This window comes from Aquila chrysaetos, chromosome 4 (genome assembly GCF_900496995.4).
Source record: "Aquila chrysaetos chrysaetos chromosome 4, bAquChr1.4, whole genome shotgun sequence".
In the NCBI taxonomy this organism is placed as follows: Eukaryota; Metazoa; Chordata; class Aves; order Accipitriformes; family Accipitridae; genus Aquila; species Aquila chrysaetos.
The window spans coordinates 70,793,835-70,817,426 of NC_044007.1; the positions used below are offsets into that span (position 1 = coordinate 70,793,835).

Genomic DNA, 23,592 nt, shown 5'->3' on the forward strand with positions numbered 1-23,592 from the left:
TACAGTATATAGGAAACCTGCAAACCAACACAACAGCCTTCATAAAATACTTTTTGAACTGGCAGCAGAAAGCTAAAACATAGAGGCATGCCCTCGTACAGGTATTGCAGGTGTGAGAGCAAACAGCAGTCTTTGTGATATGGAAAGGGTCTTTGTCCCTCAAGAAGTCCTTAAAGGAAATAGATCACATTTTTAAAGACCAACCTAAATACCACATAATTTACTTCCGTTAAAGCTAAAGAGAACACTGATTATTTACCTCCTGCTACTGACCTCTCCTTGTCCTACAGACTGCATGTTTCCTGCCTTTCTCTTTGGAAATAGGGAGAACTTTCCCATTAACACTGCATCTATATTAGGAATACTTGGTATCTGTTCTTTCAGGTGGTCCATTTGCTAAACATTTAGTCAAACTCAGAGAAGTTGTTCTCAACACATATTGAGCTTTAGTCGTTGGTTCAGGCTTGGGTTTTAGAAGTATGTATTTCTGTGTATGATTGTTGTTCTAAAAAGATACTACTAGTAACTTTACAAATCTCACGTAGAGCACCGTGACTACAGTAACACTATTTCTGTAAGAACAATATAACTCCAAGTGGAAAAGATCCTAATTTTGGTTGACTTCAGTTTTGTGCATTGATACAACTTTGTGTATTTGTGTGTGGGTTTGAGGTTGTTTTCCATTTTTAAGGTCTCTGTGTCCATATACACAGGAAGCCATTTTATTCTGGAACCTTACCGGGTTTTTTCCCATAACCTTAAGAAGACCTCTGAGCCTCTTGCAGATTGCCTTTCTTCTTTTCTCTCCAGAAAAAAGCAGTTTTTATGTTAGATATTACTTCATTAGAAAAGGTGTGAGTTCAGAACTTTGTGAGTATGTTCATTTCAGTAAGGCAACTCTTAAGAACTAAGCCCAAGGTAGTGCTTTTCAACCTTTAACCTTCATGGTTTTGTAAGCCCTAAATACAGAATGCACAAGAGGGCAACTGCTATTAGAAAAATAATCTGTATTTTTTTCCCCATAGTAGAAAAAATGAAGGTGTAAATGCTGTAAATAGATATCCCACTGCAAGGCTGCCTGTATTACACAGCCTACCTCCATGTTAAATGCAAACAGAGCCAGTTGTATTGGCTCTATAGGCTGTCATCTCAGTGTATCAGAGGAACATATGTGATGGGATTTCGTGGTGCTCAGGGGGGAGGCCAAGTGAAAGCCTCAGGTTCAGCATTCTCTACTTTAGCAGCAGATCTGTCACTGATGCTGTTTCTACAGTGGTGAAAATTTAACTGCCCACTCAAAAATGTGTGTATGGATACACGTTAGAAAAACAGTATTTAGTGCTGCATTGCCATTCCATGTGTTCTCTGGCACCTTGTAGACCAATGGTGATGCTGTCAGTGTAGCTTTATCTACTGTATGGTTGTAACTGTCAAGCATAATTTAAACAGTTTGTTACAATAATTTTTTCTATTCCATGTTAAGTAGCACTTCATGTCTTGATTTGAAACAACGTTTCCTCACCCACATTTGCCCAGAAATAGAGAGGTGAAATACCTTCTTTTTTCCTGTTATCCTGAGAAGTTCATTGACACCGATTGCATGTGTTCAGCTTATCAGAAAGAAACTTTTTTTGCTTGTGCATCAGCTGGTGCTTGAAATGATTGCATGGGAGTTATGGTTCTGAAATCAGCTGGAGCTGCCACCCTGCAATTAATTAAAGCAATACTGAATTTTTGCAGTCTCTCTTAAAAAAGGCTGTTCTGTGCTAAAGCAACTTTCCATTGGTTAGCATATCTGTGGCATTCTGGCTGCCCTGCAAGGCAGAGGTCTTGATGGATTACTAGCAGTACTGTTTAAATTGCAGGCACCTGCCTAAGAAGGTGGAGCACAGCATGTGTCACCTGTCTTCAGGACTACTTGTAATGAGCTGAAGTTGGGTATAAGAGTGACTACATCAAGTAGGACTGACACTGCTAGAGAAAAAGCTGGAATAATGATACTGGCCAGGTCAATTTTGTGAATCGAGGGATTGTCTGCCATCACCCACTAGGATTTATAATTTAAGGGTGGTTTTAATGGAGTGAGAGAAGATGGGCAAGGACATCTTTTAGCATCTCTGAATACTTGAGCTGTGGTCTTCACTACGTGGTTACAATTGGTCTTGAACAGTTAAATTGATGAGCAGAGAAGGTTAAGATGTTGTGTTTATTAAGCATATTGCACAGTTCTGCTTGTTTCCTTAAGTTGTTCAGTATGCCAGCTGTCTGAAGCATTTTCATGCATCCTGCTTTTTGCTCCTGCCCTGACTTTGCTCTAGTCCTGCCTATTCCTTGCCTCATACTACCTTACAGTACCGTCTCCAGGCTTCACTATGTTTTGACTTGACTTCTGACCGCAGTCTCATCTTGTCCACCTATTCAGTATGTTTCTCAGCTTCTCTTTACAGACCTTTGGCCCTGCTCCTGCCCGTTTTTTGCACAGATCGACTTGGTACAGCCTTTGAATTTTCAGATGCCTGTCTGTTTACTGAACGTGAAAATATGTGGTGGGAGTAAAGGTCTGTGTAGCCTTGTGCCCTGTTTTTAAAAGTGGCTATGAAAAGAGTATATGAGGAAAGGCAAGTACAGAGCTAGCCTTCCCTTGGTATGTACTTTCAGCTTCTTACTGATGACGGAGGGTTTCAATTTCACTTACATTTTTGGACTTAGCCACTAATGGCCTGGTAGTTGGAGTCCTACAGGATCTTAAATTGCTGTTTAATGTTAAAGCAAGAATTCTGTCAGCTTTTTAGTCTGACCCCTAAGGAATTAAGACTTAATGTGATCATCCTTTCTATTAGGCTAAGACTTGATGTGATGGGTTGAAATAGTGATGGCTTCACACACATTTGAAAGCAAGCTGGTGGTTTAAAAGATAATTAAGTTCTGCAAGCTGCATGAGAATAGTGTCTGAACCATGAGAAAAGAAATGAACCTTATCTTGCAGCCTGTTTTGTGTCATATAATTCAACAGGCAGGACAAATCCATAGGAAAGCAAGCTTTCAGTTGTCTCTTCTTTTTCAGCATACCATAATTGTTTTTCTTTGCACATGAGTGTGTTGCTGTTTGTGGTGTCATCCATTTGTAAGACAACTTCTAGTGTGTTATTTTGGAGGTTGGTAACATTGCAGTAGCTTGCTTTTGGGAAGGTTGTAACAGTAACCCAGGTTAACACTGCTTGCCTGTCCGGTTTTCAGATTGAGATTACATTGGTGGTTAGAGATTCAAAATTGGTAGCTTGTCTATAGTCTGATGTTTCTATCATACTGCCCTAAGTAAAATCTATCTGCTTGCTTAATTTCATGTGTTGCAAAGATGACCCTGCTTGCAGCATATCCCTAGATAAGAGCCTCGGAGCTCTGGAATTACCTTGTTCATTCCTTGGCCTGAAGTAACCTGAATTCCATCATTTGGGCCTAATGTAAAAGAAGCTTTGGGGTGAAGGCTGAGGATATTTGAGTCTTTTGCTTTCTTTTACTTGATAATGTTGTTTTTGCTACAGAATAGCAATTTGTAGCAGTAGGGGGAAACTCAGGACTAGCATCACTGAGAAACAAAACAGAGTTATGAAAGCAAGTATGGTTTCCTTTGCAATTTTATTTCTTGTTCTGTTTTTTGTTTGTTTGTTTGTTTTTATGTATGGTTGTTTTGTGGTTTGGGGATTTTTTGTTTGTTTTTTTAACCTTCTCACAGCAGTAACCCCAGCTGGCCCACAATGATCTTTGCTCCCCTAGCAAGCACTGTTCTATGGATACTGTCTAATAGCAGGCATGTAGGAAAAAGTGCAAGAGTATGGTAACTTTTCTCTGATACACTGTGTCCTAAGCTTCCACAACTTGTGGAACAAAAGCAGTATTTCAGAGGCTGGCTGAACATTTGGGAACTTGCTGTGAGGTGTGACAGATTAGTTTCACAGAACCATAGAATGATTTTGGTGAGTTGCTGACAAGACTGCCAGTGGGGTAACACCAGAACCAGTAGCTTTTGCTGAGTACAGGACTGTAATTCCTTCACTGTTGTTTTTTTTCTTCACACTTTAAGCACTGGCTGATCCATTAATGCAGCAAGTCTATCCTTGACAAAAGAAGATTATACAACCAGTGTTGGCGAACTTGTCTCACAGTGGTTAGAAATGTGAAAACGTGGTTTATCTTTGTATTTTAGGCAAATAGAATAGCTAATGATTTAGTGACTCTAGAACCTTTGAATAAGATTGCAAGATACAAAAATGATAAAAAGGTATTTGAAGACAACCTGCTTAAATAAAAACATGAAGTAGTATATTTGAAGATGCTTCTTTTGTAGTGCTTTTTGACACTGTGAAAGAGTTGTATATGCTACTTATTTTGTAAGTGGGCCTTGGTGTTCTTTTGACAGACATGCATGGAGGGGATATTGTGGATTGATTTCTGATTCTTGCTCATGCTCATTTTGTGTCTGGCTATGTATAAGGCTTCCTGGCTTCAACTGAGCCAGGAAGAAGATACCTGAGATCTGATTCATCTAGTATGAGAAATAGGCAAACAGGTGACAGCTTAGAAAATAAGCATGCTTTTTCTTTTGATGATGCTGATTCCCCAGAAAAAATAACATAATCCATGTATGGAATATCTTTGATGGTGTACGTTCAGTGAAGCTGAGCTGTCATAGAAGACAAAAGCTGTAAAGACAGTGGCAGTTTGACTCACAGGATGTCTTTTGGAAGCACTTGCACAGGGAGATTCCTGCTACTTTGCTGGGTTGGGGGTGGCTATAGATTTTGTGATTTTTGTGGGGGGAGGAAATGGCCTATAGTCAGCCACTGCTGCTTTGTTGCAAAAAACTATGCATGATACGTACAATCATGTTCTAAATTATCTGTATGTGTACTGGTCTATTAAAAATTGAACAAGTACCAAGTGCCAAAATCATGAAAATGATTTTCCTCACAGGAATTCATGAAAATATTTCAGTAAAACTGCAATAATTCAGCTGAGTATTTAAGTTTGCAGTGTAATATAGTAAAGTAGTTATGTACTTGTACCAAAATTTTTGTCCAGAGGACTGGGGGGGAATCTTTTTCGAACAAAGGGGAAATAAAGGCTGGTTTGCTTCTTTTTGTTTTCCCTCGTCTTCAGCTCTAATCAAATACATCCGGCCAGTATTTGTATCTCGGTCAGACCAGGATTCTCGCAGGAAAACTGTTGAAGAGATTAAGAGGCGTGCTCAGTCTGATGGTAAATGGCCACAGGTACTGTATACTACTACTGTGTGACAGATGGTATTTGGCATTTCCAGGCTTTCGATATGCAGTTTACTTTTTTCCTTGTGGAATTCTTTAGATGGTTTGTGGAGGGTGGGATTCCCCCCCCCGCCTTTCTAGAAGATAGAATGTAAGATTCTTATCTGTACAAAATGCTAGCTTTTCATTGCAGTGTGTTTCAACGGGAGACTGGGTAAGTACATGGGAAGACAGCTCTATTAAGTGATACCAAATGGACAGACCACAGCAGATTTAGAAAGTCCTCTAAGAAGGAAATAATTAGGTGCTCAGCAGAATACCTGGGGAATTATTGCGTGTTCTTGCCCTTCTCAAGATTTTGGCATGCTGTCACTGTTGGAGATGCGATACTGGCCAAGACAGCCCAAGCAACTCAGATGTTCCAATAACTGGAGTACGCCTCTATTGGACCACATGATGAAAACATTGCTAAGAAGTGGCTCAGGGTTTTTTTTTCTCCACCTGAAATGTGACTGTTTATAATGTGCTGTGGAAGAGAGTAATGGGAGGAAAGGGATGACTACCTAAGGTGTCAGTTTCTTGAAAGCATGTGATTATTTTGAAAATTTGAAGCATTCTTCTTGTGAATTTTTTTTTACTAAGATATTGTATGTCTTTTGTGGCATTGTTACTACGACAGTGGTTACATCCAGGTACTGGACTACAGAAACATTATAAACAGTTATAAACAATGTGACAAAGGTGATACATAGCTTTCACATCATGACTTTCATCAACAGATTTCAAAGCACTTTAAAAAGTAAATATTCTCACTTACAGATTAAGAAACTGAGTTGCAGAGCTGAAGTGATTTAGAGAATATCTAGCAGTTTTTGGCTTTTTGCTGTCTGAAACTTTTTTTTTACAATCTAACCTCTTCCTCTGAATTTGGTTCAACTTGAGTATTTTTGCCTTGTTAGAATTCTGTTTAGATATTTTCAGCCTCTGTCATTCTGACATCTGTGTACATGCCAAGTAATAAATGCAAAAAGAAAATAACAGTCTTCCTTTTCTTAGCCTATAGGCAGTTAGCTTGGGAGCAGGAATTTTGTTTTGGTGCAAAACAGAATACGATATTTTTACCAGCACCAAAACCTTTTGTGAAAATTCTCTTGTACTCACAACTGTTTCTGATTGCTGTCAGTGTTCAGATTGAATAAAATGATTATCAGAGGCCAAGAAAGAGGCAAATTCACAGATAAAGACAAATATTTTTACTATTAAGACAGAACTTCACTTCTTTATTGAGCACTATTTTTTTATTACTCTGAACTGTTTTTCCCTGAAAACTTTTTTACTGTAATCAGTTAATGTTAGCTTTGAAAAGATGTGTTTATAAATAAATCCACACTGAAATAGTTCTTAAAAGTCAAATTTTTATTTTTTTTTTTTTTATTACTAGATAATGATATTCCCAGAGGGCACTTGCACAAACCGATCCTGTCTAATTACATTCAAGCCTGGTAGGTATGATGCTCATTTCTCTGTTCTCTACAGAATGTTCTTGTATCTTCATTTTCTGAAATACCACTTGCATTGTAATTTGCTTGCTGTTGCAGAAGTTGAGTTAAAAATTGCAGTAGGGTGGAATTGGAATAGAAATTTTCTGATGCTACAAAAGGATTGTAGTTCCACTGTTGAGCAAAACGGTTTAGATAATTCACATTTTTTTTTCTTGGCTTGTGAGATGCATATGAGCTGGAGGAGTAATGTTTCTTACTGGGTTTTTGTTTGTGGTTGTCTTTTTTTTTTTTCTTTTTCTTTTTTTTTTTTTTCCTTGCCCCCTCCATTTCCTGTTTGGGGTCTGTCATGCAGCATTTAGATACACTATAAAACTTAAGGTATCAGTGTGTATCTATTTCAGGCTGCTGCAGCCTTTGTTGCTGTGTTGTACGTGTTGATTCCTCTCCAACTCTTCTGTGGAGTTGCATTCTGGTGAAGATGGCACGAGAATCTTGCCAGTATAGCACTGTTACAGAGGCTGCCATTTTTTACAATATTTTTTTTTAACATCCACATTCTAAACTCTTTTCAGTTAGTATCACCCTTTTAGCTTATAAAATTATTAAAGGGTATAACACTGGACATTGTTGCAGCTGTAAACTGTAGTTACAACAAGGAGAAATGCCAAGACTGCAGTGAACCACCAATGTTTAATGTAAACTTGCCTTTATGATGTAGGTAGGGAGATGGTGAATGAGGAGACTGCAGTGAATGAGGCAGTTGTGAATGTGTTTTTTGACTCTTTCTAGGTTTCTGCCTAGCTCATTGTGTGCTGGTGTTACTGTGTGTCTTATATTTTGTATTGCGTACAACTTGCATATCACTATTAGAATATCATGCAATGAATCAGCATTGTAATTCCTTGCACTGATTCATTTGGCTGAAGGATTCTCAGTATTGTCTCCTGAACAAACATTCAGAAAGCTTTTCTTCCTCCCCTCTCAGCTCTTTACCTTTTTAGATGAATGAGTGGTAGTTAGGAGAATATCCACTTCTTTCGCTCTTTACTCTTCCTTTCCCTCTCTCTCCACCTGAATCCTGGCCGTGCTTTGAAAACCAGCCTGAATCCTTCATTAAACCCCTGATTTCCTGCTGTCCCTCTGCCATAGACATTCCAGGCACCATATACTTTCTGCCTCAAATCCCCACTCTATCTTCCTCTCCTGGTCTAGTACCTGCTGCTGTCTGCCTCTTGACTGTCTCACTTTTCCTACTGGAACCTGCTTCTGTATCCACCCAGCCTCCCAGAAATCCTTTGCCTCAAAATTCCTCACTTATATCAAATTACTTAGGTGTCTATTCAAGTAACTGCTTTCAGGGTGCCTTTCCCCATTCTACTGAAGTGGTCTACACTCCTTGCTCTTACTACACAGTTTTTTGGTTTTGTGTTCGTGCAAGCTAGTCATACAGGGCTAGTCTAGTTTTGTTTAAATGGTGGTCTTGTCATCTACCACTCAGATTTTTGTCACCTTCGGATTCTTTCAAAAGTTGCTTAGGCTGTTGGTTTTGGAGACTGAACAGAAAGTACCACTGGGCCAAGAACCAAATCTCTGCAGGATCCCATTCAGACAACCTTCATTTAAAGATGTGTATACTCCATTAACTATTACTTCTTTTACATCTATGCAAGTATTCTGAAAAGCAAATGTAATGCTAAGAATACAGTATACTTCCATCGTTCAGTTCTTAATTTTAATTGAAATATTGGGCAGAACTTAGTAAATTGCTATAAAAAACATAATTTGAGTGAAGACTGTCTTTATTGTTTTCACGAGAAAAAGATGTTTAGAGAAATCTTGAGCAAGATAGTTATCATGCTTACCCAATCTTTGTGCTAGAAACCAAGAAAATGATTAGCAAATGACATTGATAGATCTTGTGCTACTGATTTACCAGAACTATAATTCTCATATGAAATGAAGTGATACTTCTGTGCAACAGCTTTAGTTCAATAGTTTCTATTAGATTTTTCCATAGCTACAGAAAAAATAAATAAGCCCTTCTGAGGGAAATTAAGGTGGGAGAAAAAAATCAAGTTAATTCTGTTACTTCAGAGATGATAAATTTCCTATAAATCGGTGTTGCTCAGCTAAAAATAGAAAGCTGCTTTTGCATAAGAAAGCTTAGGTTCTTCACCAAAAAATACTGTTGACCACAGAGAATGTATTGACTTAAATATCTTGCACATGCTCATATTTTTTTAATCATTTATCAAGCTGAATTTGGTACTGGGCTTTGACTTGTGTACATAACAATTTATGTAAGTGGTAGAGGATAATTTAGAGAATGCAAGCAAGCATTCGTAATTATTTATCTTCTGAAAAGATGGTTATACATTGTCATTCTTCAGTGCTTGCTCTTTAGATTACTTTTGAGGCTACTTTTGGGTCTTATTTTTCCACTATCAATTAATTCCTATGCATATCAGCACAGTAATTGTATAATTTTTTTCTTTACTGCAATAAATTTCTTCTGCGCCAAAATGCACTATGAAGTAATGATTTGTCGTATGTGCCTTCTAGGAGCGTTTATTCCTGGAGTTCCTGTACAGCCAGTGGTTTTACGTTATCCAAACAAACTGGTAAGTTCAGCTTGCAGTAGGTATGGGGCATTTTCCTCTTAATACGTTGGCACTTCTGTAATCTTTTAGGTTAGATAATTAGATTTAGAAGTTTGGCAAGCATTAGTAAATGCTTATTGGCTAAGTATGTGTTGCTTAAGCCTCTAGCAATATAAATAGTCTTAACTGAGATAGTTTAAATGTTTCTGCTTTTATTAGGTTACTCTTTTAAAACAGTGTTCTGAAAGTTACTGAGGTTGTTACAAGAAGTACTGTACAAATGACAAGACAAATGTCAATTTCTGTCTAGGATCTGTGTTCCCATGTGCTCCCTGTTCCTACAGTGTGTGCTGGAGAGGTTTTTTTAGTATAATTTATTGCTGGAAGATGCTTCTGCACCTCCTGCCTGTGGGGTTGTTAGTCGCAAATTAATGCAACTAGATAAATGATAATAGAATAATGTTTGGGGGACCTCATCACCTTTATAAGGTGTCTCAGTGTCTTGTTTACATTCACTATGCACTTGGCTAAGGAATGCTAGACACGAGCTAATTTGGAGTAGTCCTTCAACATAAATCAGATTCATGTAAATTATATGTGCAAATTATAGTGTTTATTTACAATATCTAAATTAAACAATTGTTACAAATGCTTGGTAAAGATATAGGGAAACAAATGAAGATAAAGCTTACTTCATCTACTTCCAGACCAAGCCTACAGGAAAGCACAGAAGAGGTGGTGGGGTTTTTTTATATTATTATTATTAATTTTACCTGATGTAGATACTTTCCTGTCGTACTGCAGCCAGAATCCTGTCTGTCTACATTCCTCAGTTAAATAGAAGATGCTTCCTAGTGAACTTTGCTAGCTTTTATACTTGAAGTTTCTTTTTGAGCACTGTTAGGCTATTTTCAGGTCCAGTCTGTCTCCTTCTGAAATAGAAGTTATTTAGGGGAGTGTGGGAGGAGTGTCAGAAGTAAAATAAGGACTACCTTGCCTCTTTGCTGATGCATGTCACATCAGAAGATCTCATGTAGTCTCTCTTTGACTAACCCTTTAACAACCCCTTGATCTAAGGAGTTCATTTCTTCTTGGTACCCAAGTGCTTATGTTTTAAAGTGTTTCCATCCATTTTTCTTTCTGTCAGTTTGCAGGTTGATATAAAACATATGCTTGATTAAAAAAAGAAAAGAACCTAAGCAAAGTTAATACACATAGACCACCATTTGCTCTTGACTGAGACAAGGTGTGATGGCAGTCAACTAGTTTGCAGTAACAAACCCCAAAATTATCTTTGCGGATGCTGTGACAAGTATAGCAGTCTGTTATGCTCACATAGTATTAAGTGCATTGTAGCAGGTTGCCTGGAACTTTTCATTACATAATTGTTTTATTTTCAGGAAGAAAGATTCTTTTCTAAAAATATTTCTAAACCTTTATTGCACTGCCAGTTTAAATTGCAAATATGCACATGCCTTATGTCATACTTAATATACCTTATTCCTTTCGGTTAATATTAAACTTATTTATAACAATATAAAGCTATCAAACATTAATTTGCAAATGTTCAAAAATTCATCTTCATCCTGAAATGTCCTTATTGCCTGTAGTACATAATATGCAATGTTTGTCAACTAATATTAAATGTTCCTAATAGTCTATTAATGGAAATTGTGAGCTTTTTACATTGAAGTACATCAATATAAATTTTAATGAAAATTTTTGTAATTTTTTTTATATTACTGCAAAACGTTGTAAAAGAAACCGTAAATATTTATATAGATATCCATTGGACTTTGCCTGAATCTGTGTATGAAACTTTACTTTTTCCTACTACTTTTAATTGCTGTAAAACAGTTAGTTTTCAGTGCCTTACTGAGTCATTTAACCTCCTAAGGTCTACTTCCACTAAGCATTAATGGGGGGATGATAAATGCTATTACTATTTGATTTTTAGATTATCTTGGGGGCTGCAGAAGAGTTGCAGCAAAGTTAGAATGGGGAGAGGAATGAGGAGGAGTATGATGTGATACATGAAGGTGAGATTTATTTTGGTTAGGATGCAGTTAAGAGTTAGGTAGCAAGCAAGAGTCGGGAGAAAACATTGTTTTTCATACACTAAGGCAGCATTTCTAGCAAACTTTAATTGTCTCTGGCTTTCTGTTTGTTGTCTTGTTTGACTGCTGCACATTATAATTTTAGGTTTAGAAAGTAATTTCTTAAGATCTTCGCTTAGCCTGTGAATTCCAGATATGCATTGTGTGCAGTCACCCCACTGCTTTTAGCTTGAACTGCCTGCTCTGATCTACCTTCAGAGCTCTGAGTTCCACAGTACAGATGCAAACAGTCTTGGACTTGAGTGCAGCTGACTGTTCTGGGAGGCTTTTTGAGATCAGAGCCTGGGGTGATTGTAGTAGGTATGTGCACTCTTACATGTTTCTTTCTTTGTACTCTATTCAAGAACTAGGTAAAGTACTACTGTTTGGCAGTGGACTGAAAAGTGGCAAAAGTGATGATGATAAATTCAGTTCTTTTCTAGCAAATAAATCTAGTTCTGGTTGCCATGAAAAACTCTTTCTAGTCAGGGTTTCCCTCTGAATACCTTTCTTCTTTGGGCTTGGGATTGTTTGCAGTAGATGATGCCTCTAGTCCTGTATCAATGTTTCTTTAGGAGTAATATGTTAGTATGTTGCTCCCCTTGATGCATGAGCAGAAAGAAATTGTAAGGTTTAAAGTGTTGTTTAGACCTGAAATTCAAAATTTGCTTCTGTTTATCTAGTTTGGTAGTTTTTTCCCTATTGGATGCTTGACAGCTGTTACCTACATTTTAATTAAAATAAACGCTCTGTCTCCATCCATAGGTTCTACAGCAATCCTTTTTGCAATTCACATGTACACACAAAGAATTTTAGTGTAAAGCATTTCCTTCTGTCAGAGTGCTGGTGATTATGAAAGGCTATATACCTGTTTAAATATCACAGAGCCATTTTAAATATATTTTTACGTCTAAGTGTCTTCCACAGGAAACTGTGCTATTTGATAAGAGGTTTGGCAGCATCTCTTGTGCAGCTTTGTTGTGTCAGGGTTGACTGAGCATGTAAAAACACAGCCTATCTGCTGTTTGAAGCTTGGCATGATTCTCAGTATCTTCTTGTGTCAAATACAAATTATATAGAAGATATACTTCCACACAGTTCAAAGGATTCGTTATCTAGATACAAAAGTTTCAAAGTGTACTCAGAACGCTATCAAAGTGAATGCTGTCCATAAGCATAAGCCGGTAGCTGTGATAAAATATAAAAGGTATCTAAACTAGGTATAGAAAATACCACTTCCTCTCTTCTGCTTGCTGGTTTTTAAAATATTGGATATGCTGGCAGGAGTCTCCTGCAAAATAGGTCTGCCTCTTGCAGACCAGAATCCTGTTTTCCACTACATGGCACTTAGTCGTCATCCCTGCTGCATCCTGATGTTCTTGATGAGAAAAAGCATGCATGTCTGCTGTGACATTCATATTAGGAATTTCTCGCAGGATTGTTGATAGATACGTGGCTTATTTGAGTTTGTCGTGCCAGCTAGCCAGCACAATGGCCGGATTCTGAAAATACCTATTTGCTGTGCAGTGATCCATTGCCCAGGCAAGGTACCTTTATAGAGCTTGCTTTTCTTTGTCTCTTTCTGCACTGTTGTAATTTAGAGAGCTGAGTTGGATATGTGTAGTGCTGTGTTGTTGTTCTGTATGGTAGTTTCTGATTAGAGAAATTATCAGCTATCTACATTGCAATGGTCAGGGTTTATAAATGAAAGTTCCTTGTGGAAAAAACAAGCCCCATAACATGTTTACTTGGAGTATTATCAGAGACATCAAAATTGCCAAAACCAGTTTCACAGTAAAACTACAGACATTAAAGTTCTACAAGATCATTACATGGAAAAGTCTATTTTCATGCATGTATGTTGATTGCTAGAGATAGAATAATTCTTTATTTTAAATCAAACAAAATACGATAATTGTTGAAAGTCAGGATTTAAATTTTTAGTAGCCCTTCATGATAAATTGGCCTTACCCCAAGCTGTTGATCTATCATATTAGTCACATTTTTCACCTTTTATGGATGTGTTGCTTGCTCTCGTTTTAACTTGTGACAGCCTTTTGCTCTAAATGGTAATTAAAACATGAGTTTGACTTGATTTTTTGAGATCATGGCACATGTGATCACCTAAACTCTCTAAAATGGTTTGGATGGTAGCGTAGAACTGAACTTGGAGCACTTTCAGTAGGTTGATAGACATATCTTTCTGATCTGGTCTTTTAGAAACCTGAGTTTACCAAGTCCTCTTGTCTTTCCATTAATGACTTGTACATTTTTTTCCCAGTTGTTCAGAACAGTAGCTCGGAACTCATTTTCAGGTTTTTGGATTCTTACTTCTATGCTTAAATCTCATCTCCAAGTATTGCAATTTTTTTCCTATGGTGTTTCTTAGTCTCTACAGTTAAAAATGTGATGACCTTTACTGTCATATTCCTCCTTGTCACCAGTTATATACTTCTTTCCAGGTCTCCATTCCCTTTTTGCTAGTTGGATCTTGTTCACTTTTTTCACTGCTATTTGTCCTCTCTTAGTGTTTTACACACTGCTCGTTGCAGCCATCTAAAAGTGCTGCAGGTCTTGCCTGAGAGTAAATTTGTGGGTTTAGATGTCTTATGTGCCTTTTGATTCTGGGATCAGGCAGGTGGCTGTATGCTGTCTGTGAGTACAGGCAACTGGAAAAATCCTGTTTTGAGGTCCGACTTAAGCTCTTTCTTGTCCTGCTGCTTCATGTCAGTTAAGCAGACTTCTTTTCAGTCATCTCCACAGGTCCCAAACACTTGAGAAGTGTTATAGAGTGTTCATATCTGTTGCTGGGAGGTCTGTGTAAAGTGTAGGGGGACACCCTGTCGAGCAGGATGGGTTAGGAAAATACACATGGACTATGCATATCAAAGAACATCAGCTCACAGTAAAGAACTTTTCCAAGGCTAACAGCATTTGAAGAATCCCTGGATCTTTAAACGTTTTATGAATATAGATATTCTGTGTTTAAGAGCTGGGTTACTGGGTGTTTCCTAGCTACCTAAAAGGTAGGCTGGTTCCTGTTGGGGCTAAGAACTTTTGCAAAGAGGGCACTGAAGTTCTGTGAAAACCTTTTAGTCATATGTCATCAGTTATACTAACTATAATGTAACAAAAGTTTGAAGTACAGTAATTAATTGCAACCGTCATGCTTCTTTTCTTAGGATACAATCACATGGACGTGGCAAGGGCCAGGAGCGTAAGTGGTTTATGTTTAATTGCTTATACCATGATTGCTTTCCTTCATTAGTTTTCATTTACATGTCTTATAGGCATATATAGTCAAGTAGTAATTGCTGGTTATTGGCTTATTCTCTGGGATTAATTTGTCTTTTATCTATTATTCCTTAGTTATGATAATACTTCGTTAGAGGAATTCAGGTATAAACAGTATAATTCTGCTGCTATAATTTTGGTGGTTTGCAGAATGGATTTTAGGTTTTTATTTCAAACTTTGGGGTTTTTTTAAGCCAAGTACATTGATTTGGTGTGTTTCTGTATAAAATCTGTATGGCTATTGTTTGAAATTGGTCTAGTCCCATGGAAACAGTCAACCCACTCAGGGAATTTGGAGATACTGTTTCCATTATCTTGCCTGAATGCAACTTTGATTTTTTTTTTTTTTTTTTTTAAACCTGAAATGTTTTTCTAGAGGTTCCTTAGTAAATTTATGTAAAATACTAAATGAAGCAGTTCTTGCTTGTTTAAAAAAAAAAAAAAAAAAGTATTTTTTTAGCATTATTTTCGTGTTGGGGTTGGTCTAGTTCTAAAGTGTTTCGATGAAGATCAAAACAATAAATTTCGAACCCTACGTAACAGGGAGTTGGTTTCTATGGTTAATGGCTTGCCATTAGCCTTCTTGGGAACTATTGTTTTGAATGTCCCACCTGAGATGCTGTATTTTAGTAGTAACGGGGAAACCATTGGGATTAGCCAAGATTCAAGTAATTTAGAGTTTTGTGAATTAATTTTGCACCTTCAAATGGACTGGGAACCTAATTAAGGACATGTCTAATTAAGGACATGTCTAGATTTGGAGACTTGAGGAAATCATTGATCACTTTTAAAGGTTCAGCTTTCAGTGAAATCATCATGTTGGAAGTGGACGAATCCATGATAGTGTCTAAAGTAAGTAGGTACTGCAGCATTTACTGTATGCAGGGATTTCTTTTCTCTCCTTGTGAGTTCCTTCCTCCCTCTCACCTTGCATTTGCACTGCAGTTCATCTAGCAAATTAACTCAGCCAGAGGGGAGAAAGGTGAGTAGCTTACTTCCAGCTTAGTCTCCTACCTGAGGAGTCAAGAACACATAGGAGGAAGAAGAGGGAAGGAACTTGTAGGTGTGTTGCCTCAGATCACTTCAATGTGTACAAAACCCTTACTTGGAAGTGCTGACCACTGCTTAATAAAGTGAAATTAAATTAAAGCTGAATCAGAATCTGAGGCAGCACGTGATGTTATGCTAATTCACTGGGTCAGTTTAAATTACAGCCTTACTTAATTAGGATTAATTCTTCTGAGTGACCTAAAATTTATTTCTGATGTCTTAGCAGAAAATACTGTTAGGACTGATACAGCCTTCACTTTCTCAGCAAATGTCTCTCTTTTGTCATAGTGTTAGCCAAAACTTAATCTGGAAATGGTGATGTATCCAGGAGTATTCTGTTTGTTCAAAGTTGTTGTAGCCTATAAAATGGATTGAAAACTTGTTACATGGAAACTGTGCACTTCCACTTACAGAAGTTACTTACAGTAATGTTTTTACTATTTTGACAGTATTCAGAGCAGATCAACAGATTCTACCTTGAAAACAAAGATTGACTATAGCATACAACTTAAGTTTTCTCTACATAAGGCTTGAGTTAGATACAGGTTCTATCAGTTTTTTACATTGATATTTATAATTTAAGGTTTAATCTTTGAGGATTACAGAGAGTTGGCAGAGAGAAAAGTTTACTTGTAATTTATTAGAGTTTTTTAGTGTTCTTGGACAAGGACCTAGAAACCAGACTTTCATATTTCCTGTCAGCGACATGAACTTCAAATCACAAGTTCCACTGTTGCTCTTGCTCCTTTTCTTTGCTTTAATGTGTCCGAAGTTCAGTAGGAAAGAACGGAAAAAAACTGTGTTGCAGCCCTGCATGAGTGTATAGCAAAATGAGCAGGGTGTTGCTTCTAGGAACTGCACTTTATCTGCCTAAGAGGATTTTGACCAGCCCTCTCCTCACAGTGATTGATTGCTGTAACTACCTAGATACTGTATAAAATGTGGCTACTGACTCTGCTCCCTAATTTAGGTTTACTAAATCCTTTCCTGGATTTGAATCTTCCTGCTTTCTAAGGTCAAGTTTATTCTAGTATCTTGTGTCTTAGGCTACTAAAACACATGTACTATTACAGACTTCTGAAGTATAATGAACTTTGATTCCAAACCAAGTTAATAATAAAATCTCAGTGATTATAATGAATCTTTCCAGCTCTATGCTGAATACAGCATTTTTTCGAAACAGACACTCTTTCCAGACTATGTCACATATCTTACTGTATGTATTAGTATCTGTATATCATATTAATGCTTGTCTCCTTGCTTTTGGGTATCTTTTAAGATGCAACTTCAGTGTAAATTGCTTTTGTTCCACCTTACAGAATGTAATGTATAGAATTACTCACAAAGACCTTTTCTGTTAATTTTGTATCTGAATATGATCATACCTACAAGTAGGAATGTTACTTGAAGACTTCGGAGCATAATGTACTACTGTTTCACTACATGTAAATTTTTTCCCTTATCCTTTTCCTTTTTTTTTTTTTTTTCCTTTTTTTTTCTTTTCCCTTTCAGGTTAGAAATTCTATGGCTTACTTTGTGTCAGTTTCACAATTCTGTGGAAATTGAGGTAAGTAAAAAAAAAAAAAAAACCCAGTGTATTCTGAGCAGTATCAGAATACATAATATTGTATGTAATTCTGAAGTAAAAGTGTGTATTCCAACTTTATATGTTAACACACTCTGTAAAAATAGGTTAAAATACCACTTATGTTTTAGACAAATGGCTTCTGTATCTGAAAATGTAGCCTAAAAATGGAGTAACAAAATATAGTTTTCCACTTGGCTTAAGACTTTACTTTCTTACTCATTTAAATTGAGTAGATAGATTTCTGACTCTGTTTAAAGAGTCTTTTGTGAACAAATTTCTTGTCTTTTAATCACCTGATTGCTATTCCAGCTAGTATACCAACTGTGTATGTTAGATATCCAAGTGTGTGAATGCTGATGTACAAATCTAAGGACTCACTTCTAGAGAAAAATAATTTTAAGTGGTTTTTTATAGGCCAGGTAGGTTATTTAATATGTCTGGCTAATTTTTTTATTAGGCTGCACTGTTCAGAATATGAAATTGGAAAACAAAAAGAAAATTTAAGTTTATGTATATTCTTAACTTTGTTTTGAGCGAAACACTATGTGATTCTAAGGCTGAAGACTATCATAGTGAAAATGTGAAAACAATTAAAACCTTTCCTTTTAAATTGCTATCCTCGTGCATTTTCCAGAGAGTAATTACATCTTTGTGGAGAAGTATGGTGTTTTAAAGGTGTTACAGAGGATATTTGACAGATGTTGTGTGGTTCTTTTGCTTACCTTTTTTAATAATGAGGTAGCTACTTATCTCTTACTGATGGCAGGGTAAACCAGTAGGAACTATTACATATTTACATACACATATGTGTTACTATTGTAACACATAGCGTGTTAATCACGGTATTTAGCATTGCTATGCTCTGTGTTTACTTATTTATGCTATAAATTCTTCTCAAAAATAATGAATGCACAAAATACCAGCCACTGAGCAGTTGTTCCTATTATAGAAATTTGTGGTTTGTGTTATCACTTTAGTTGCGTGTTTGCAGCTATTAATAGGAAAAAAAAAAATCTTATTTCAAAACAGTGGCCTGTTTTTGGTAGAAGGACAGGGAGTGATTGCCTCATGTAGATATACGACAAACCATCTAACTGGCAGGATTTTTACTCTGTCTCAGGAACATGGTTTTCTGCCCTCGGCAAGTAAAATGGGTTCTTTCACACAGAAATGAACACTGCTGAGCTTTCTTGATTTTTGAGGCAGCAGCTGCTAGCAGATGCTGAGTTTCTGTAGCACATACAGAACTTGCACAAGAACAAGTTATGATCTTTGGTTGTCTTTAAAAAAAAAAAAAAGCAAGTGACTTTCTGAAATATTCTGTACTAAAGCAGGAGCTTGGCAGAGGATAGAAGAGCAGAGCTGTTTGCAAGGCTGCTCGCAAGTATGAGGCAGGGTACTTGAGAGCTACTTGTTGAATCTGTTTTTGTAAGGAAGTGCTGCGGATTTAGGAACGTAGAGAAAAAATGAGTTGTTCTGTGTTCAAAGTCATGTTTTTCCCTTGGTTTTCAGATTTTGTTGGCTTTTATTCCTGCTTTGTTCCATCAGCACAGGGATACTGGCTAATACCAACCAGCCTTGATACCAGAATTACTGCTGAAGACCCAATAACTCAGGGAGATGTACAGCAAAGCAACACAATTTCAATATGGTTCTGATTAAATGATAGCTTGTAAGGTCTAACAGCCAGCAATCAGGATCCAAAGATTGTTAGTCTGGGCTTCTCTGTATATAATGTATGTTCTGGCATACCATATGTGTCATCCAGCATGTATATTGAGAAGCAAGCATCTATGTAGATTTTATAATGGGTTACTGTAAATATTGGCCTGGCCATCCATTCTGTACTTGGAACTGACATGCAAGCAATCTTGTGAACAAGAAAGGGTATGTGATCACCTGCACATGTAGTTTGTTTTGGCTTGTGTCAGTTTGTTTTGCTGGCCTGTCAGCTTCAGTGTTCATACATCCATCAGCCCGCAGCAGCTGAGAGTTCTTCTCTTAGTTTTGTTAGTGGTGCTGAAATGATAATGCTGTTTCTGTCCAGTTAGGCGCAGACATGTAGAAGATGTCTGAAATCACCTCATATTCCAAGTTGTCCTGATAGCAATTTGCAACTCAAAGTAAAAGAAATAGAATTGGGCTTGGAACTCAAAGGAACAATCTTTCTGTCTCTGTTAGCTTCACAGTCTTGGCCTTTTGTATATTACATCACATCAGGCTGGTGCCACCTGCTTGTAAACCTAGAAGACAGGAGGCATAAGTTTTCAATTGCAGTGGTGCATATAGGGAAAACTGTAGCAAAACCCAAAATAAACTAAGGATTTGTCCATCACTGAATACTTCTAAGAAACAGACAAATAATGGCAGCATTTTGGGTACTGCTGATCATACCCTTATTCTTTTCTGAAAATATAGCTAACTTCATAGTTACTGAGAAATATTTGGTTAAATGATAAAATTTATATTTATTCCCCAATTCTTATTTTTTTTTTCTAAAGACCAGTGTGAAATTTCTGGGTCATAATTCCCATTTTGTATTACCGATAGGTAATTATATGAAATATAAGTAAGCTTATTACACATTTGGTTTCTACTTCAGAAGCTTTCCACAGAATTACAAACATTTTGCACACTTAGTGCATAATTTATTTAATTACGTTGTATTACTAGGGGAATTGTCTGTCTGGTACTGAGCAGAGGTGGGAATTGGAGTGATCCTTTCTTGTTGCTTCTCTCTGAGAAGTTAGTTACTCGGCAGAAATGGGATGTTTGAGGGTTTTTATAGGCGAGACTGGCCATGATCTTGGGACTTGCATATTTCAATGAACACTTAAAAATATAGCCAAAAGCTAGAAGGTCTATTAATATAGGCCTTCCCATTTTGAAAGCTGCCTTTTCTGTTGCAGGTCTCCAGCAGTTGTGGTTTAATTTTCCCTTTCCAACCTCAACTCTTCTGTGGTTCTGTGGCCATCTGCATTTATTTAGAATTTTTCTTTCAACTGAGTATTAATATCCAGTGTCGAATTTGAAGGAGAAATTTTTCAAAACATCCAACAGCAGAAGATAAAAACACTTCTAATGTGTACATTAAGCAGTCGTATATGATTCAAAATGTGCAGGGGGAACAGTAAATACCTGATGTCCTGAGAATCTGAATTCTTGATATTTAAGCTATAGAGCAGGTAGCAGGTGCTTTTCTTGGTTATCTGCAAAAAGCTGAACAATACAGAATGTAAGAGAAGAGTTTGTGCAAGAAAATGCTAATACTTTTAAATAATTTAAAAATTCCTGGTCTCACTTATGAAAGGAAGGTAAAGCTCTACTTGGGTTCTGTGAGGTAAGAAATGAGCAGAGTCACTGTTATGTGAATTTCTAGAAGTATGATGCATCCTTAAGCATTTAAGAGTTCAATTTTTAGTTTTTTTTAATAGTCCTTCTGTTAATATTATTTTGTAAGTAGCAACAAACTGTATACATTTTTCACCATAGTGCTATAATCGAGGTTGTTTAAAATGTTAAATATTCTTGGTATAATTCAGTTCTCTGTATGCAGTTTCTGCCCGTGTATATTCCTTCAGAAGAAGAAAGAAAAAATCCAGTGTTATATGCCAATAATGTCAGACGTGTAATGGCAGAGTAAGTATGTTTTAATATGGAATAAAAATACATGTGTGATTTTAATTTTAGGATCAAGAAAATGTCATGAAATCAAGTCAGTGTAGTTGCCTGCTTGCAAAGAAGCTTGTAGTCTGCAGTAGTGTATACAAAACTTTTTATGTAGCCGTTGCCTTCCTCTCTGAGGAGGCCAGGGAGCCACAAATACAGCAGGAACTGTAGGAGTTGGTGGTTTTGGTTTTTCTTTAACATGTCTTCATATAACAAGCCAGTTCTGCTTGCTGCTGTGGATATTTAGTCTTCTGGGGTGAAAGGTATAGTTGAATTTTATGAAAGTTAATGTAACTGAATTTTGTGATACTGAGGTTGCATTTTAAGCTATGACTTTTTAAATGAGGTTAAGGATAGTTTCCCGTATTCATTGTTAGCCTGTGGTTATTTCAAATAGTAAAGCACAGGAAAGCTGCTTCTGTTGGAAATAGGGCACTGATACAATGCAAACTAATTGAAGTTGAATGTTAATGTGAGGATGCTTACAACACTTCTCTATAGTGTATAATAAGGCCAACACTGAATATACAGACCTTCATTCTCTTTTGTTCTGTTTTTTATTAACCTCTCTTGTTCGTTCATTTTTGTCCTTTCATTAAGTCTTCCATTTGTCAGTAGATGTTCTTTTCAGTATTTACAGAGAACCTTCAGGTGTATGATCATTAATAACTCTTGAAGGATTTATGAACTTTCCTACTCCTAATTTTGAAAGAACTTGTGAAATCTTAATTTCCTTTCTGTAACTTCTCTTCTGTCTCTAAGTTACCAGTTTCAACCACAGGCCAGTTTGTAGACAAAAACTGGTAATTCTTCTCTGGTTTATAAGGAGAACCCAGCTCTGTGAGTTTCCCTAAGGATGTTGGGCCTGTAATACAACAATAGATCAATAGTCGATCTGTTGTATGAAAGGACAGTTCTCACAAAAGAAAAATAAAGGATCTGTTTGAATCAACCTGTCTTAGAGTTGCAGTGGCCTCAAAGACTTTTGTAGTTAATTTAAGACAGTCAGCTGGCACTACATAAAAGTGTTGTCCTCAGACTTTGGGTAAAAGAAGGCTCTATTATGAAACCTTAAAACTGAACTCTACTTCAATCAGATGACAGGGATTGTGTGGTATAAGGAGAAATTTTGAAAGACTACAGAAGTTTACAACAACTTGCATGTTGAAAGCCTTCCCTTCTATGTTTGCTTAGGAGGAGGGCAATGATTTTTCCTTTTCCTTTTTGTTTCTTCCTCCCACCTCTGAAGAATTAGGCATTTGGGGTAACAGAAGTGGGATCCAGGTCTAAAGGGACCACTGTCAGAATGGGGACAGCAATTATGGCTTGCTTTGAGATGAAGAAAAGGCTGCAGATGCTGTGTTGATGTGAAAGGAAAATAAATGTGTTTGGATATCAAAGTTCTGAAGTTAAAATGCAGATGGGACTAAACCAGAATGCTGACTCCTGGATACCACGGATTACTGTAGACCAGTTAAAATAACATCAATATAGCCAAAATTTATTTACTTCTGACCACTTCCAGATGCTTACTTCTCCTGGCAGTTCTCCAGACTCTCCCAATTAGCTCATGTGGCTTTTGGTGTAGGAGATACCAACTCAGATGCTGCCAGTCTGTCTTGGAGCTGTAGCAGTTGCAACTCTAGCACCTCAGGTGCTATTTGGTGCTAGCATTGCACCCTGCATTGCTGAATAAAGGACAGTATTACTGCTTCATCTAGATTTGTCTCTTTTTCTTGAAGATTGAGTTGGTGACAGTGTGCCATTTTGATGTCAAGAGGTCAATTCAGTATCTGTTTAGATGTCTGCTTTCCCCTTCATCCCCCCTGTATTTTTCTGGAAGAGGAGTCTAATGCTACTGGATATTTTATAGCAGCGGAGGTGGCAGTCCCAGCTAATAATGCATTTGTAAGTCTAAAACCAGTGTTGCAGCAAAACCTTGTCTCTTGCCCCTGATTTCAAGGGGAATTGATAGAACTTGCTGAGTGCAACAAGAGATACGATTTCCACTCCTGAAATCTGTTTGCCTTCATCATACTCTTGTCTTGTGAACAGCTTCTGTTAAGTGTCGAAGAAAGCACTTGACAGCATGTCTGCTTCTTATGCTGCTTCTACTTGCTGACTCTGTGGAGAATTTTTGGTTTAGCCTTACTTGTTTAGATTTTCTGTGGGCAGCCACAGATGTGAGTGATGAGAGTCTCTAGATAGTTCCTGTTCACTTATATATAAACTGAATATTTGACAAAGGAGTTGCTGTCATTCACAGAGGTTTGCTTCCTTAGGACATTAGTTTCTTGCATGACAGATTAATTTACTTGACCCAAAAGTGAAACCGAAAGTGGGCCTGGCCTTTTGGCACTCTGCTTCAGGCCAGGGACTTCAAGCATAACTGTTCTCCTGTACTTCAGGTTCCCTCAGGTAGCCATACCAATAACAAAGGAAATGCTGTCTTTTAACTGTTGTAGCGCTCTACACATCTTCATTGTATTCCTTCTCATCTGGGATAACAAGGATTGTATGCTTTTGAAGATG

At 37.1% G+C, this 23,592-nt stretch overlaps 1 protein-coding gene across 3 annotated transcripts in view; it reads left to right on the plus strand.

Moving 5' to 3' along the window:
- The window catches only part of LPCAT1 (lysophosphatidylcholine acyltransferase 1), a 64,387-nt gene that overhangs the window by 13,862 nt on the left and 26,933 nt on the right, over positions 1-23,592 (plus strand). For all 3 annotated transcript variants that reach the window (XM_030011725.2, XM_030011726.2, XM_041123039.1), the window contains 6 exons: positions 5,158-5,270; positions 6,703-6,763; positions 9,326-9,384; positions 14,642-14,676; positions 17,316-17,370; positions 20,948-21,030. In XM_030011725.2, the coding sequence (XP_029867585.1) occupies positions 5,158-5,270; positions 6,703-6,763; positions 9,326-9,384; positions 14,642-14,676; positions 17,316-17,370; positions 20,948-21,030 (406 nt within the window). The remainder of the gene's footprint in view (positions 1-5,157; positions 5,271-6,702; positions 6,764-9,325; positions 9,385-14,641; positions 14,677-17,315; positions 17,371-20,947; positions 21,031-23,592) is intronic.